This window comes from Siphateles boraxobius, unplaced genomic scaffold (assembly GCF_051911475.1).
Source record: "Siphateles boraxobius isolate OS27281-9 unplaced genomic scaffold, OSU_SipBor_1 5, whole genome shotgun sequence".
In the NCBI taxonomy this organism is placed as follows: domain Eukaryota; kingdom Metazoa; phylum Chordata; class Actinopteri; order Cypriniformes; family Leuciscidae; genus Siphateles; species Siphateles boraxobius.
Window position 1 is genome coordinate 29,471,085 of NW_027509141.1, and position 17,576 is coordinate 29,488,660.

The 17,576-nt window shown below is 38.0% G+C and overlaps 1 protein-coding gene across 1 annotated transcript in view; it reads right to left on the reverse strand.

The window, feature by feature from the left end:
• pcdh17 (protocadherin 17) overlaps positions 1-17,576 on the reverse strand; it is an 85,454-nt gene that overhangs the window by 54,223 nt on the left and 13,655 nt on the right. The window contains exon 3 of the mRNA XM_077203770.1: positions 84-142. Within this exon, the coding sequence (XP_077059885.1) occupies positions 84-142 (59 nt within the window). The remainder of the gene's footprint in view (positions 1-83; positions 143-17,576) is intronic.

Below are 17,576 nucleotides of genomic sequence, written 5' to 3' on the forward strand. Positions count from 1 at the left end.
TTTTTAGTTCTAATCTAAAGAACATTCATGTGCAGAGGAGTTGAAGACAAATAAAGCTGAGAAAACTGTTAAATAGGCCTTACCTTTGAACAAACTGCTGCCTGTTACCCATGTAATTGGGCTCAGCAGGAAAATTGTCTGTCTGTAAAGGAAAAAGGAAAAGAGTTTACGTCTTGCACGACACTGAAATGTGTCCTGGTGTGCAACTGAATCTCCTGGTGAAAGAGATAGATTAATTATTCATAAAATGGGGTGGGAGAGAAGGAGAAAAAGAGGGGGGCTTTAATCCTCAGATTTGTGCATTTTAATTAGTCAAGGAAACATGCTAATTAAAGATCCAAAACACTCAATTGCACATTTGTGAACTTAATGACCTGTTAGATACAAAACAGAGTGGAGGAGCAAGGCAAAAAATGGAATGAAGAGGAGGGAGTTTGTTGGTATGAGAAAATGAGAGGATGGGTTGTTAAAGGCTCTACACACTCACCCACACATGCAAAACCTTCTTAATTCACCTGAGAACTTCCATTCACAACTACTACTCTTAATAGAAGCTAATTGTATTTACTTTTTAGAGTGACTAAGTATAAAATAAAGAACTAAACAGGATTGCAGTAATGTGATTTGATCTGCCAGCATCTTAATGCTCATTAATGTCTTGCTGAGAGTTTAAAAAGAGAGAAAAGAGAACGTCTCAAATTCTAACAATCAGTTCTGCCACACAAAGACAAAGCTGAGTAATAATAAGAAGCGCTTTGAGTAAATTTCACCAGTTTGCCATTCTTCACAGAATTATATCCATTCACATCTATCTCTCTTCAATGGTTGACGATGACCGAAAAAACAATCCCTCTCTGATCTCTCTTCTATAGGTTTCAATCACTCAACCCAATGTTACATCAATGTTGCCACAACATGTTTGCGCAGTAACTCAGAGTCAATACGGAGTGAAACGGAAGAGAATCTGGACTCAGCTGTGGTCCAGACAATATTGACACGGCTAAACACGAGACTGAGAGAGACTAATGCACTGGCTTATTTCTCCTCTCCCTCCCGTCCACATCCCCCCTCCCCCTCTCTCTCTCTCTTCACGATCATAAACCTCTCAGACATCTTGATGGTACAGTAATGCAGTGCTGGAACATTCTTTATTACTAACATACGCTTTTATGCCTGACATTACCACATGTACTTGGTGTATAAAACTGTAATCGCACCTGTTGATTTCAAAGACATTTGAAAGATGCGACCAGGAAAATATCCAAGTAAACAGATCTCAGACTTTTGCATAAAAAGACGTGCTATATAATGAAAGTGCGATAGCAATGTTTATCTTTTCAATTTTTCTTTTTTCACTTCTGAAACCTTACACCATAATGTCTATTGGCTGGAGAGAGACATAATATTTTTTTTCAATGCACTGTTGGACTTCAAAAGGAGATATTTGAAAGGTACGCGATGTCACTGACGGCTGAAACGATGAAACGAGACGGTAAAGCCACAGCAGGAGGGGATTGTGTGAAAGGTCACGTAGGCCTCTCTGTACCCTTGTGACCTTTATGGAGCTTTGTTGAGACTCTCTATCGCAGTACGGAGCGCATCTTTCAACTCCAGCCATAGATAAAAAACGCAGATGCACAAGCCAAATCAAAGGCTAAATAAGCGATTGGAATGCTTTACAGCTAAAGTTGTAATTGACTTTTGAAAATTCAAAGTGAACTTTGGTTCATTTCGACTTCTTTAACTTTATTTCCCGAGGGAAAAAAACACCTTTTCAGGGGTCAGGGGACAAACAAACCTTTTGTACAGTGTTGATGCCTAGCTGTGCTATTTTAAGGTAAAAGAAGAGTGAGAGTGAATTCAGTGTTAGACAGTACATTCAAATAGCTCTACATCCATTTTTCCAGAATGCAAAAATCAGCAATTACAAAAGATAAGTTAAAAAAGGCGCTATCTATTAATGAAATATTTGCAGGGGTGCCAGAGCGGAGGATGATGGCTCATTTTGATAGCAGCGCCAGAGTGCCCTTGGCAGCGACAGGAATCACAGCAATACGACCTACACACGTCTGCGTTTTAAAAGGTTGATAAGAGCACTTTCAGAGGAAGTGTTTTACAACATCCTGCCTGTGTGCAAACTGCCCCTGGAGAAAATCTCTGAGCGAGAGAACGAAGAGGATAGTTCCGGTCTCAATCGAGATTCATGAGGCTTTTCCTGAGATTGCGCAAGCTGTGTCCGCTGGCCATGGCAGCTCTGGGTCATGCTCGGCCCCATGCGGCCTGCTTAATTATATTTTCTTCCTTTCGCAAAAACTTCATCAGAAGCATCCAACTTCATCAGAAAATATCCACAAATGTGAAAAAAATGCAACACAATCTTGCAGGCTGGCAGCCAACGTCGCCTGCTCATTCCAACAGTGTTGCTGTGATCCGCTATAAATAAACAGTTTCTATCAACAACTAAAAAATAATAAAAAGTACATTACAGTAGCACAGATCACACATTCTCCTGACAATTAGCACATACTCATTTTTACAACTTCAGGTCCTGGCTTTAATGAGACACGGAGGTGTATGGCATCAGGTAGCCATCAGGTAACTGCATTTCTGCTATTTTCATATCCAGTCCAGCTGTTACATGCAACAGGCTAGCAGACAGCTAATGAATAGCACTATTTATCACTGTTACTAAACTAACGCTTGTTTTAATTGAGTGTTTAACTCCCAAATGAGGGCACTGGACCATCATTTGCAGTAATGCAGCAAACAAGTATTAACAACAGGATTGGCTTCCATCTGCATGTTTTCGACTGGAGCCATTAGCAAAATACTCTAGAATTTCCATGACTGATTTCTAGATTTTTCATTGTTTTGTAAGCGATTCAGCAGTTTTCTAACTTCTACCATTTTTTTTATATCTTTATCAGACTTTTCAAAGTTGCCAGATGCTTCTTTATTAATATAGAGACAAACGCTAACGGCTAACTCCTAACTTCAAAATACATTTTTCAAAGAAAACATCACTGCTTGTACATTAACTGAATATTTATACAAACTATCACCAATATTTGCACATTGGTGTTTGTGTACGTTTCAGTTAAAATGACAAATAAATGCAGACTCAAAGAGCGCTCCACAATACTACAGGTATGTTTGATTATACAATCTGGATGCCTAAAATTGAACAGAGTGAATGCACATTTTACACAGCTTATACAGGTAAGTTAATCGCTGATCTTAACTGCTGCTGCATTACGTACACACACACATACACAGAGACAGTAGTGCACATATCACGTGAAGATCACGTGCACAGAATCATTAGTAAAATAGCTTAGAAACTGAAAAGTTCTTCTAGCATATATTTCTTAGTAACTCACAGCTTCACTATTAGTAGAGAGACGCTGCCACGTGCACTTCACACGCAATCACTCTCTCACGCGCCACGTGCACTTCACACTCAATCACTCTCTCACGCATTCATATACATGTAATATTTGCTGTGCTACTTTAACTATGTCTGATTTAGAACGAGCAGAAATCTGAGAGAAATATAACGACCCAAACAAAAAAGAACTGATAAAAAAAAGCTGTGCAATCACTGTGCACAAGGCAACTCGCGTTCGAGTCTCAGCTCAAGGTTCAGGCTTATTTGTTTATAGATGACGTCATCAGCGACTGGTCGACATCGCCTTCCATCACATAAATGTTGAAACTTTATATCTCTCTCTCTCTCTCTCTCTCTCTCTCTCTCTCTCTCTCTCTCTCTCTCTCTCTCTCTCTCTCTCTCTCTCTCTCTCTCTCTCTCTCTCTCTCTCTCTATATATATATATATATAAATAAATAAAGAATACAATTATATACATTTTAGTAATTATTTATTTAGTAATAATATAAAATAATTATATAATTTATAAATACTAATACAAATTTATATGAATTGAATGTATATGGATCTCCCCAAATGAGGTTTTGTAAGACTTTAAAACATAAACTCTCCAAACAACAGGTAAGCAAACTCGTGGTCACGATCACACAGTACTCATCGCAAGCTCTAAAGTTTCCTTAAGCTCCCAGTCTGAAGCGAAGCAACCAAACGAGAGGAACTTTGTCTAAGGGAGTGTGTGGGAGAAAAACAGATTCTCTCAAGAGAGAGGCAGAAAATGGCTCATCTATTTCAAGAAATCCTCACTACACTCTCTTGAGTGTTTTCACAATGACCAGCCAGATGCCTTCTTTCAACAGAGACAAATGAACAAAAAACAAGCAAACCTGTGTGTGTGTATGTGTGTGTGTGTGTGTGTGTGTGTGTGTGTGTGTGTGTGTGTGTGTGTGTGTGTGTGTGTGTGTGTGTGTGTGTGTGTGTGTGTGTGTGTGTGTGTGTGTGTGCATAAGCGTGTTTACGAGACAAACAGAGAATGAAATATAGAGAAAGCGGGAGGTATGGAGGAGGGGGGAAGATGTCATGAGGGAAAGGAAGGGATGCTTATGCAGCATATATGCCCATCTGCCTTTCGAACGTCATTGGAGCTCTCCGGCTTGTGAAATGCATCTGGGTAACTCGCCGTGGCAGATATGTGCCCTCTGCTGTCTGACAATACAAACACGACTCGGAGAAGAGCATGTGTGCATTACGTTCAATTCAACCTTGTAAGTCTCCCAAGTGGACAAATATATATAGTTTACTGACAAACTCGTCACTGTTTGGGATGGTGGCTATATTTAGCATACAGACAAACATTCAGTAGTGTACAATTACAATTGAATGTATACTTAACATTTTACACTGGACCATAGCAAAGTAAAATTACGGCTGTTTGCTTTTTGTTTAAAACAGACTTTTAGTTGTTTCTGTTTTTTGAAAAAGCTTTATTCTCTCATTATTTTAACTTTATTCTCAAATTAGAATTACTTTTATTTCGTAATGATATTACTATTCTTATGAGATTATTTTCTAAATATTATGACTTCATCATCGTTATCAAAATATTAAATGTTTTATTTAAATTTGGCACTAAAATGCTCTCATAGCTTACCACCATAGGTATGATGTCAGATGTCAGCTTCACTGATTTATTCATATTTTGTTGCATAGGATTTACCACCAAAACTTTGAGACAAGCAGCTATGGGAAATGCATTATACTATGGGATATGTGACCAAAAATGAACGTCAAATATATGTTGCTCACATCCATAATTTAGATTTATTTATACCTCCACATTAACCGTACCCCAGAAGAAAACTTTCACAGCAATTAAACAAACCAAACTCTGGCTGCAAACAGACTGGGGTCCAATAGCTTCCTAATTGAGTGTAAAACAGCCATCTGACATGACAGGCTATCGAGAATCAAAGGTTTCAAGGGCAAACAAGCCGTTTTTTGCGTATGTTTGTTTAGCTGTTTGAACACCAAGCCCCTGGGTGGAATCGCATTTGCGAAATGTACACAATAAAGCTTCATAAACAAAGAGCGATCGATGTTTACAACTACATAACAAACAAGAGCAGGACAAGTTACCCCTGTGCGTGCCGAGCAAACTCAAATGAATAACAGAATAATCGGACTCTCAAGCGATGCATTCATTATAGGGGCAGAGACAAAGAATGGCCTACTCAATGGCACAAGCATTGATTAGGTCATTTCTCTGGTGCATTACCAAGTGATCAAATTCAATTAGCCGGTCATGTTTTCCTGTGGTTACTGAGCCTATCTATCGTCTAGCCTTAACAAACCAAATGCCATTTCCTGCTCCTGCTCTCCCCAGTTAAAAGTTTTGAAAAATTAATTGCTTCCTTTGAAATTAACACCACATGACTCTAGACGTTTGTGGTCAGAGTTATATTCATCGAGATTAATAACGGGGAGCTCAACAGACACCGCAGGTCATCCGTTTTTATCTAAGCTTGGATTTGACAGGAACCTTTTAAATATAATAGCCACGACACAGCTTCCTGTTGTTTAAGGGTTTAAACTATTAATGCTAAAGTCTAATCTGTTCCCCAAATGTCCATTTTTGAGTGGATATCATTGTCCCAAAATGGTCCCAGACAGGTGCATAACAACCATTGTGACTATCCACTGTAATTTTAAAAACTTTTAAATTGGATTGGTTTGGTCACAATACAAAGACAAAAAATGCAGCAGGACACACAAAACCAAAATCTGTCATCATTTACTCACTCTCATTTCATTTTTAAACCTTGACTTACATTCTTCTGTGGACCACAAAAGAAGATATTTTTATCCACATGATCTTCAAAAAATGTTTTTTTACCCATACAGTAAAAAACAATGGGGTCGAATACAACACCAGACCCTGCTGGCATTTATTGTATGAACAAAAAATACATATTCCAAAATATCATCTTTTGGTTTCCACAAAAGAAAGTAAGTCGCACAGGTTAGGAACATCATAAGAGAAGGCAGAGTTGTGTTGGTCAATTGTCATTTGACTTACTTAATATTCATAAGAAACAATTATTATTTAAGAAATAGTCTCCCCTCACACGATTTTCTGATCCTACAGCATTTTGGAATAAAACCTGTTTTAATGCATGAACAAGAACACTGTGCAAATTAGGCAAAAATCTGCATTACATTTTTACATGTCTATTCTTTTGTGTTTTTAATACATGAAATCCTTTCTGAGAGCAATTACTGCGATTTTCAATTCCAGCGCTCGTCATAACTACAGATCAAGCGATCTGAGCCTCAAAAGAAGCCCTTATACATATGTGAGCAAGACAGTGTATCTCAGTGGCAATAACCACATCTAGTCCCCATTTCTTTTCACAAATCCCGATTTCAAAAATGAAGAGAGGGAGATTACAGTAATCCCGGGAGGGATTATACAGTAAGTGCTTCAGGGCAGACCTGCCTCGATCTCCCAACCGCCTGTGTCCGGCTGACATGGATGCAGTCAGTGACAACTGTCATACAGACCAGATAAGACCCAATTTTCTCTCGGGAAAATGCAGAACATAATCCCATAACTAAGTATGTTAACAGAAAAGATGGCTGCTGTCCTTTTCTAGTATGAATATGAGTACACTGGGGGAAATAAAGATCATTCACATTTCAAAACTTTCGATTTGCTTTATTGAAGCCTCTCAGGTTTGTTGAGTGAGAAACAAAAGGCTTTCTGACATTCAACTTGTACTTACAGCTCTGGTCGTTGTTCTTAAAAACAAGCGAAGTGGAAAATACATTTCTTAAGCTCATTATGAGATATAAAAAGGCTCTTACAGTGTCATTTTTCATGCTCAGACTCTCCAGGAAACTTAGGATACAATGGTGAGACCTGAGGCAGACTTCGAGGATAGAGGGACAGAGTGAAAACGAACGAAAGCTTGAGAAAGAGAGAGAGAGAGAGAGAGAGAGAGAGAGAGAGAGAGAGAGAGAGAGAGAGAGAGAGAGAGAGAGAGAGAGAGAGAGAGAGAGAGAGAGAGAGAGAGAGAGAGAGAGAGAGAGAGAGGAGGTGGCTTGGCTTTCTAGTTAAGCACATTAGAGGTGTGATACAAGAAAACATGGTGGATGGTTTAACCATTCTCAGGCTTGGGGGTTATTGTAGGGAAAAGGTGGCTTTTCCAGTGGCTTTTCCAACTATAACATTCCAATATATAATGTGTTTATGTGTTAAACGGTAAACGTGTGATTAAATGTGTTTCATGCTAAACAATATTAAGAAATTATACACAATAAACATTTTAAAATAATATCGTTTTTAAATTAACCATATTTTCTTCTTTTTCATATTTATATTTGTATCATAAAATGTGTGTATACATAATATATATATAATCCTGCTCACAACTAATTTGTTACATTTTCTTCTAGTTCATATTCATATTTTTATAAATAATAATGTGCATATATATGTCACATATATATTGGAGGAGTAAAGGAAAGTGAGGGAAAGAGGGCAATAGATGGACAATCTAAAACTGATTCATTCTTTTCAAAGATATGACATTGTGTGAGGGGTGGGGTGGGTGGGGTGGGTATCCTGCTCAAAACGAATTTGTTCAAAGATGTGCACCTCTTGTTCCTGTATTTTTCCCTTTCAAGTAGTGAGCCCTGCGGTTCGGCCAAAATGTGCCCAGCTTAACAACCTCACTTCCCACATTGCACTGCATGTATTACTTGTGCAGAAATCTCTCACATAATTTGATTTCATTTGGCTGAATGAGTTTCAAGTGTGTGGGACTAATTAGAATTTCAAAAGGTGTTACATGGAAGAGAACCCCGGATGAGATGGTTGACATCAAACAGCGTGACAGTTAATCCTTATTTGAACCCTGTAGTTCAGAAGAAAAGCTCAGTGGTTTCTACAAATGCAAACATGACACTTGAGATAATGTAGGTATATTAGAAATAGAACCGTCCACAAAAGGACCGTGCACTAATTAAGAGTGGTTATGGGTTTATGACACCATTTCTTGAACATGTTTCTTATGCGGAAGGGTGTTAAAGTTTCCGCTGGGGGCTTTGAGAGTTGAGGTACTGCTTTGGAAATGTCAAGCACACTTCTGCTTCAGTGAACGTGAAGACAAACAAACATGTGCAATCTACTCTCTCTATTATTGGATAAGGTCACCCGTTGGGTTCACGGCTGGAGCAGTGCCGTCAGGGGTTGGTCAGAGTGCAGGGTGTCTCGAATCGGCACGGCTTCATGCTGAGGTTACAGAGCTATGGCACATGTTCCTCTGTAACGAAATGCAGCGGCGTGTAATTGATTTGTTAATCGTCCAAAGTCGCTCCTGAAAGCTCAGAGCCTCACACAACAGACTGTGGATTCCTCCTGATTCTCCACCACTGGTGGTCCAGACCTCCCCGAGGACACCTCGTAGAAGAGCACAAAGCTTTTAGAGCACTTCAAAAACAAACATTCTCAGACACACGCCAAAGATCTGGTCCACTGCGGCCTCTCATATTCATAAACACAAACACTCTTCACACAGCCTGTTTTTTTTTTTTTGTATTCAGTTATGAGCTGTATGTGAAAACAAATGATCCAACTGAACCACACAGCTTTGTGTTGCTTTTTGCTATCAGAATAACATTTTGTATAAATGAGGAGAAGTTACTGCAAGCAATATTTTAAAATGAGGATCTCTGCAGAATCGGAAGCCATATTGGGGCATCCATCTAAAAATGAATCAAGATAGCGGTCCTTAACATTTCACACACAAAACCCAAAGATAATCATTAACATTACAAAACAATCATAACAAAACAAGTTTAACATTCATGTGTTCAAATTCAAATCATCCTAAAATGAATGACCTGAATGCAATGTATCACTTCATGCATTTCCAGGGAACCAAACTCTTGACTTTGCTAGCACCATGCTCTACTGTTAGAACAACTAGCTTGCTGAGAGAAGATATGCACTCCATATGACATTTAACAGAAAGGGAACAAAAAATATAATTCATACAGAGAAGGCACAACATATAAACAGTGAAGAAGAATTTAAACGATAAAGGTGCAGCAAACTATTTTTTGAAAAACGTAAAAGTCGATCGGACAGAGCACCAAAACACACCTGTAGCCAATCAGCAGTAAGGTGCGTGTCCACTCATGATGGGGGAGGAGAGAGAGCTCAGTGCACAAGACGTACATTAGCAGAACGACTATAGAAAGAGGGAGATGGCAGAAAAATACAAAAGAGGAAAATGTCAGAGGAATATAACTTTAAAAAGAAGGGTTATAATCAGGCACTAGGTCCCGCCTTAATATCGGAATGAATTAGACATTCGACCTGAATTATCCCACTCGATCTCACGGCAATCCGGATGTATTTTCCGAGGTAGTTAATTCGTACAAATTCCATCAACCTCACTTGTACAAATTTGTACGATTTTTTTTAGAAAGTGTGATCACCCCTAAACCTACCCATCACTGGGGTCAAGACAAATGGTATGAAAACATACGAGTGAGGTCGCCACCTTGTAAAATACAAACAAATTGCTGTGAGATTGCATTGGAATTATCAAAGCTTTACTTACTGATGACATCATACGCTTGGGCGGCAGGCACAGCAGATTCAACCACAGTTGTTTCCTGTGTTGCATAGCATGTACTGTACGTGAATGTAGGGGCAGAGGCATCAAGATAGGAGTGTGCTTACTGCACCTTTAAGGAGCGTAATATGGAAACAACAGAGTAGGAAAAATCAATACACTCAAATCTGCCCAAGCTTCTTATCAGCTAGCTATATCTGCTTCTTCCCAAACATATCTCCTCATTAAAGACAATGAGGCATGACATGAAAACGAGACTGAGAGACAAACTGTAACCTAAGCCCTACAAATGCTCAACTTGTGCATCAAACTTTTACAGCCCATGTTGGTGAGAAGTGCACAAAGCAATTCTGTATTTCTGGAGCCTCCGTTATTAGTTTTTCCATTTTACGTAACAGAGGCCTTTTGAAAACTTCAAGCCAAACCACAAAACACATCCAACTAGACGTCGGCCCTCAATGTCGGCCCTATCGGCTCGCTGTTAAAAGGCTGGAGCTGGGAACTTAAATGGACCTGTGGTCGGGATTCTCCGGCCTCGACACAGAAGATCAAATTATCACTGGATAAGTATCTTAGAGGTTGAATGTGGGAGCGTGCTGGAAGTTGGATCCGGAGTTGAGCTGAGGTAACGACACTTCGTCGTCTTTCAAACGCAAAACAGATAACGGGCACGCCAAGCTAAACCTATTTAAGCACGATAACCCCTCTGCCAATAGCCTTACAGCTCTCACCAATAGGGTTAACTCTGCTAAAGAAGGTGTTAAAACTAGTGTGCACCAGGTCAAGGACCTCTTAATCTTTCCTTAGAAACGACATCCACTGAAAAACACCCCATGCAGTTCGCAGACGGTGAGCACAGCCGAGTCTTTGACCACCTGTTAGTCATTTGGGAGCTGAGGTTATCATCAGCTTTGCCTAAGCCACCCCCTGGTGTCATGCAAGTCATGCTGCGTTTGGCCTTTGCAACGTGGATGTGTGTGCGTATGGAAGAAACTTGCTTAATTAGCGGTTCTCATCACAAATCGTATTTCTGAAAAACAACGATTCGCCTGTATCTATTAATCCTTTGACAAAATCACACTGTAACATTTAGTTCTGCGTTGGCGCTGCCACTGAGCCAGAGAGAGCCTTTGCCATGCATAGGTATTAAACAGCTTTACAAACAGGCTTTTCAAGCACACAGTATTGTTATTTCTGTCTTAAAATAATTAAAATGATCACAGAAGTACTGGGATAAAAGTTCAGAGTTCAGATATAAACACTGATGTCTACGGTAGCAATTAAAATAGAGCAAATATCCTTTTGAAAGAAACATGGCCCTTCAAATAAGATTACATTGTTAAAAGTGACTGTTACAAATGTATTTGTCATTGAATCATTCATTCAAGAGATTCATTTAAAAAACGCTGATTCATTCAGTAATAAAACAAGTGAAGTATTTATGAGTGAGTCATTGAATCGTTCACTCAAGAGATCCGTTCATAAACGCTGATTCATCCAGAAATGAAACAAGCGAAGTCTTTATGAGTGAGTCATTGAATTATTCATTCAAACCAAATTCATTTAAAATATTCATCCTAATTAATTAAACATTTTTAGATAGACTGCAACAATTAATATTTTGTCTGAACCTCTTTACATGTTATTTTATTTAGTTGTTTGTTCAGAATTGTGGGATAAACGTGATCTCTATTTGAAACCAAAAAATCGTGATTCTCACTTTATCCAGAATCGGGCACCTCTAATATATATATATATATAAGAAGTGTTTTAAGCATATTTATTTTGCTATCCTAGTAAATATGCATAATAATCTGAACATATCAGAATGTGAAGGACCTGTTTAGAACCACTGACCTTAAAAGTGTTGTGTGTATTAAGAAACATTATGCACTTATCGGGAAGTCTTACGTGAATGAATGAACGAACCTGATCTCTGCAGGAGAAATGATGGATTATTTATGTGCAACCCTCTCAGAGATCCGAATGCTGAAAATACTAATGCATCAACGCGCAGTGATGAGTATATGAGCTGGCCTCTCATCTCTCATATGAGCATGCTTTTATGAGCAATGCTATTGTTGATGGAAGCTTTTTTTTTTTTTTAAAGAAGAGGAGAAGTATAAAATGGGATGCTGGCTATGTCACTGGACAGTTTGGGTTGGTCTCACCAAACCGCATCTGTGACATGTTCAGTCTCTGGGAATGAAATATCGTTTTTCTCCTCCTCTTCTCCCTGAAATTCATAACACAGCAGTTCACACGCTCTCTCAAAATAGAGGCTGTTTCACGCCAAACCGCTTCCCGCCGTCACGCAGGAACAATCTCCACAGACCCGTCAGGCCGCTGTGTGAAATCAGTTAAAAAAATTATTAAATAAGTAGATGGCTTGAAAACAAAGTAATGGAGGAGAAAACTCAATTCAGACTATGTTATGTCCAACACAATTAATCTCTGATTGGCTCTTAAAGGCTCCAGACCTCAACCCTGTAATCCAAGTAACAGCAAAAGATTAATTAGTAGCAGTATAGGAGATAGGAAAGAGAGACTGTGTGTAGCTGTCGACTTTGAAAACACACTATGTTCCCACTTTGTTTAACTTGCGCTTTGTGCTACACCTATGCTTACGCTATGCCACAAAGACTATATAGAACCAGATTTTTACTCTTTTTTTCTCTCTCGAAAATATGAGTGTTGCTTACTCGTGCAAAAGCTGCTGTCATGTTTCAGATTGGTTGCTTGTGTGCTTTTTGGTGATTGATAGGGCATTCTGTGTGATTGCTAAGATATTTTGAGGGGGTTGCTGGGGGTTGAGTGTTTTAGTTGGCTGCTAAGGTGTTCTAGTTGGTTCTATTGTGTTTTGGGTGGTTGGTTGATTGATAGTAGAGCTGCACGATTCTGGATAAATTGAGAATCATATTTTATTAGTTTCAAATAGAGATCACAATTCTCCCACAATTCTCAACAGACAACTAAACAGAATAGCATTTCATTATTAGAGGTTCAGACAAAATTTGAATTGCTGCGGTCTATTTAAAATCTTTAATTAATTTGAAAAAAAAATATCTGTTTGAGTTTGAATTAGAGGTCGACCTATATGGGTTTTTTCAGGCCGATGCTGATGCCGATCTTTTGAAATCCGTGTCGGCCGATGGCCGATAAATGCTGTCGATTTATTTTGGCTGATATTTGGCCGATATATGCTTGTTTTAACCTCTATTTGAAAGATAAAATGTAACACAAATAATTACTTGAGATAGACAAAATTTCTCAACAAAAACATTTACTTAAAAACTCTTACCCAATCTGCACTTGTACACTTAAATTAAAAATGTATAATGTAAAAATATATTGTATAAATAATGTTTAACAAATATATTAAATAAACGAAACAGGTTAGAAGAAAAACTGTCAAATAAACTTTTCAATGAGGGTGTATAAGGGGGTGGTTTTCTTGTCCGCCATCATATTGTAATGCCTAAAAAAGTTATACAAGTGGCGCTAAAAGAGCGTTTTGTTTTTTTCCCGAACAGATGAACGTTAATATGGCAACATTTTATTACGTCTGCGTTTGTAAGTATCACTGCAGTTCTGAATTCAGTGAGTGGCGCTAAAAGATTAATAATCAATTACGTTTTAAAATAACGTACACCTACACTATGCCCTGCCCTAAACCTAGCCGATAGTGTTAACAAAAGCAAATGCGTCATAAAAACGTAATCGTAACCATGGTATTTTAGCTTGATTTTGAACTTTGAGCTATTTTATCATGACTCGTCTTGCACGGGACTCGTACCTGAGCCCTTCGCATCATAAGTACATTTTTGTACCAACTGAGCTACTGAGAAAGCTAAATAAGTCAGTAAAATCTAAGATATGGAGCTGCTTAAGTGATGCAAATTCCAAAATATATTCGTTTATAAATCAAGCACTATGGTAAAAAGTGTTTTGAGGTCATAACATAATTGTTCAAGGAGCTGCGTTAAAACAAGTCTTTATTAATCCATAATCTTCCCCTGTCATAATTGTGTGTGAAAACGATTAAAATTGCTTGCTGTTTTACTGCCTCTAGTGTTCATTTCTTTTAAAAACTGCAGTCATATGTACGTATTGGTACGTATTTTGCGCTTTGCAAAAATATTGCCACAGGAAAGTTTTTCCAATGAGCCTGTGACACAGGCGAATCGTTGTCATCTAGGAATTAGATTGTGTAGGTGTTTGAATCGAGATCACGATTTTTTATTGTGCAGCTCTAGTTGATTGGGTGTTCTAGTTAGTGTGTATGGGATTTTAAGGTGGTTTTAGGGTGTTCAAGGTGGCTGCTAAGCTGTTTTAGGGGGTCATGCTTATGCCGAGATGTAGTTCTCATGGTCTGTTCACATCCCTAAGCATAAATGATAGCATGAGCAAGCACCACTAATTACAAAACGCCAAACGCTACAGCTTTTTGCGATGCATAATGAAAGGAGGGTGGTTTAACATTTCCACTCCTGGAGCGTTCTGTAAAACGAGCTGAGCAAATAAGTCTCAGATCTCTTCCCAAATTCATTTACAGCATACCACTTCAATACATTTTATTTTTATTTTTTACATGATATAATCTATAGCAGACCACATAAAGTGGTTCCCATGAGCTAGGCATAGAATACAGAAACTGTGGGACCAGACTCCATTAGACTCCATTCATTAGTGCAACAGCCTTCCTCAGCAATCCAACATGCTTTGATAAAGATTAAAATGTTGCCAAATGACTCAGAGCAACAGAGGCTCAAATTTAGGTCATGGGGAGATAATAAACAATTCATAAGCAAAGAAGAAAATTAAATATATGATATGAATCAATATAGTAATGAAAGAAAGGATTGTTAAGCCGCTAGACTGCTCTCCAAACAACTCCAGAAAGCGATGCCTCACACAAAAACGCACACGTTCGCGCATAAAAGCCTGCACACATTACTGTTGTGGTAGCGCTCAGAACAATTGTCTTTCACTTCAAGGTGACTCTCTTTCTCTTTCCATTTCCATTTCTCTCAGGGTCAGCTACGTGCATCTCTCTTTATGTGTGTGTATAAATTGAGAAAAGCATAGTTTGCTTAATGCAATGCTGTCAGAACGTCCCGCTGCAGCCTTGTCTGCTGTGCATTAAGAACCTGTCAGCCAGAGTATGGAATTAATCAGCAAACCCCCGAAGAAACAATTGCATAATCTAAAGCTATAAACTCGGCCGACCTTGCCTTCAAACGCGCTTAAATTTCCACCTTCAAACGGGAGATTGAGAGAGCTAAAGGAACTGAGTCAATAGATTTCTCTCTCTTTTCTGCCCTCCAATCTTTTCTTCCTATAAAGTGGAATGATTGACTGCTCCACTCGCCTTCCCAACAGTTCTAAATAAAATTCCATATGATTTTTTTTTTTTTTTTGAATGTGACCTCCGTTTTTGCTTTGCTATACCTTTTGTTTGTTGTGAAAACACTGACTCCTTTGTTGGACTCATCATAATGGCGGCAATAAAGGTGGGAATCTGGCCTGTACAAATCTTTTTTTTTTCTCTCAACTTGTCTTTAGTGGTTTTCATGTCTGATCATTTTTGTCACTATTACATCCGTTTAGGGCTCTAATTATCTTCTATAATTAAGACAGAATAGACTTTTGACTATCGGTATAAATTACAATTGAAGCTTGTATAAATTATCGTTTAGCGTTATGTTCTACAGACAACACCAGAGATATTAAACCTGTTCGCTTTTTTACAGTCTGATTTTCTATCTATCCAGACATAAACATAAATAGATGTGTTTGAGGAACTTTAAGACAAGCCAGTACATTTCCAGTACTTGCAAACCTCTTTTATTAAGATATGAACTTTACAAGCTTTAAATCCAACAATTATATTTTACCCTTCTAACTTGACTTTTATCCTTTTATCTTTAAATGATCTCATATACTCGCCCTCATGTTGTTCCAAAAGAAGATATTTTGATTAATGTATCAACCGTGTGTACCCATACAATGAAAGTCAAAGGGGTTTACTTTTATTGTATTGACAAAAACACACAAAGTATCTTAATTTGTGTTCAATAGAAGAAAGAAATGCATACAGGTTTGGACTGACATGAGTAAATGTAAGAATTTTCATTTTTGGGTGAGCTATCCCTTTAAAAACAACCAGTCAGAAAGGCAGCTCTAAGCCCTGAAAATTCACTGTCCTTAGATCCAGCTCAGAATGGAGGCAGCAGATTTTGAGAGCACCACTTCATTTATTAACAAAATCAATTTATGGAAAGGTGTGAAGTTTGCTATGGTGACAAGATAATCTAATTGTCAGAAATTTGGATTTAGTTGTCAGCGACATGAGCCATTGCACTTCTGATGTGGAATGACAAGAGCATAGAAAGAGCATGTAAGAGAAAGCGAGGCTGTAATTATCAGCTCCGAGTGTGTTAGTGGCCTCTTAGAAAACAACTCTTCGTCTGGATCGGCCCTTTATGAACCTCTCACTCTTTGGATCAATCAATCGTGCAGAGACTGTGGATTGATCTAACTTTAAAAGGGCGCCAATGATGACTCTCTTAAAGACGGAAGATGGGTGCGGCCTTCAAGACATTAATTTCGATATTTGCTTGTAACTTGAGCATGTTTTGATATACTGTTTTTGTAAATATAAGTGGATGGCTATACAGTAATCTTTGGTCTGGTGTTTAAGTGCTGTGATAATACAGATACTTGAGTGTGGTATTGATTTACAATCAACTTTCAGAAACCTTGCATTTGTCTTCTATACTGAACTGATGAAGTCATTAAAAGTTCAACATTATCTGCCTGAGGTCCATGTAAAAGCAAATGTTTCATAATATACCAGCATCTTGTACACTGATTACATTAAAAGATGAATGCAATAATCTACTGTTAAAAGGATTTTGGTATGAATACAGTTGGGCGTATTCATATTTTTGAGAAAGCAAGCAAAAAAAAAAAAAAAAAAAAATGAAGCAAAGAAAATGCATGAGAGTAGAACTGCTTTATCATATTGTTTGATCATTTCTGTGCTGCCATCGAGAATGATGAGAAATGTAGTTGTCACACAAGCCTGTCACTTCAAAATAGATAGCTATCATAAACAAAACCATAAATCATTAATTAATAAAATTTTTGGCAAGGTTATTTGCTGTATGAACAATGCACAAAAAAATAAAATAAATAAATAAATAAATAAAATGTAAGTACAGCTTTCTACACTCTCAGAAAAAAAGGTACAAACCCTGACACTGGGGCGGTACCCTTTCAAAAGGTTCACATTTATACCCAAATAGGTCATATTAGTACCTTAAAGGTACATATTGGTACTTAAATGGTACATTGGAACCTTTTTTAAAGGGTACTGTCCGAGTGACAGCTTTTGTACCATTTTTTTTCTGAGAGTGTACTTGAATGAGGAAAGACTGAATCTCCAAAACTGTTTTTATATTATGATATATTTTCAATAACATATTTCAAATTAGCAAATCAAATCAGACAAATCAAACTCTGGCTAAAGTAAACTGGTGTTC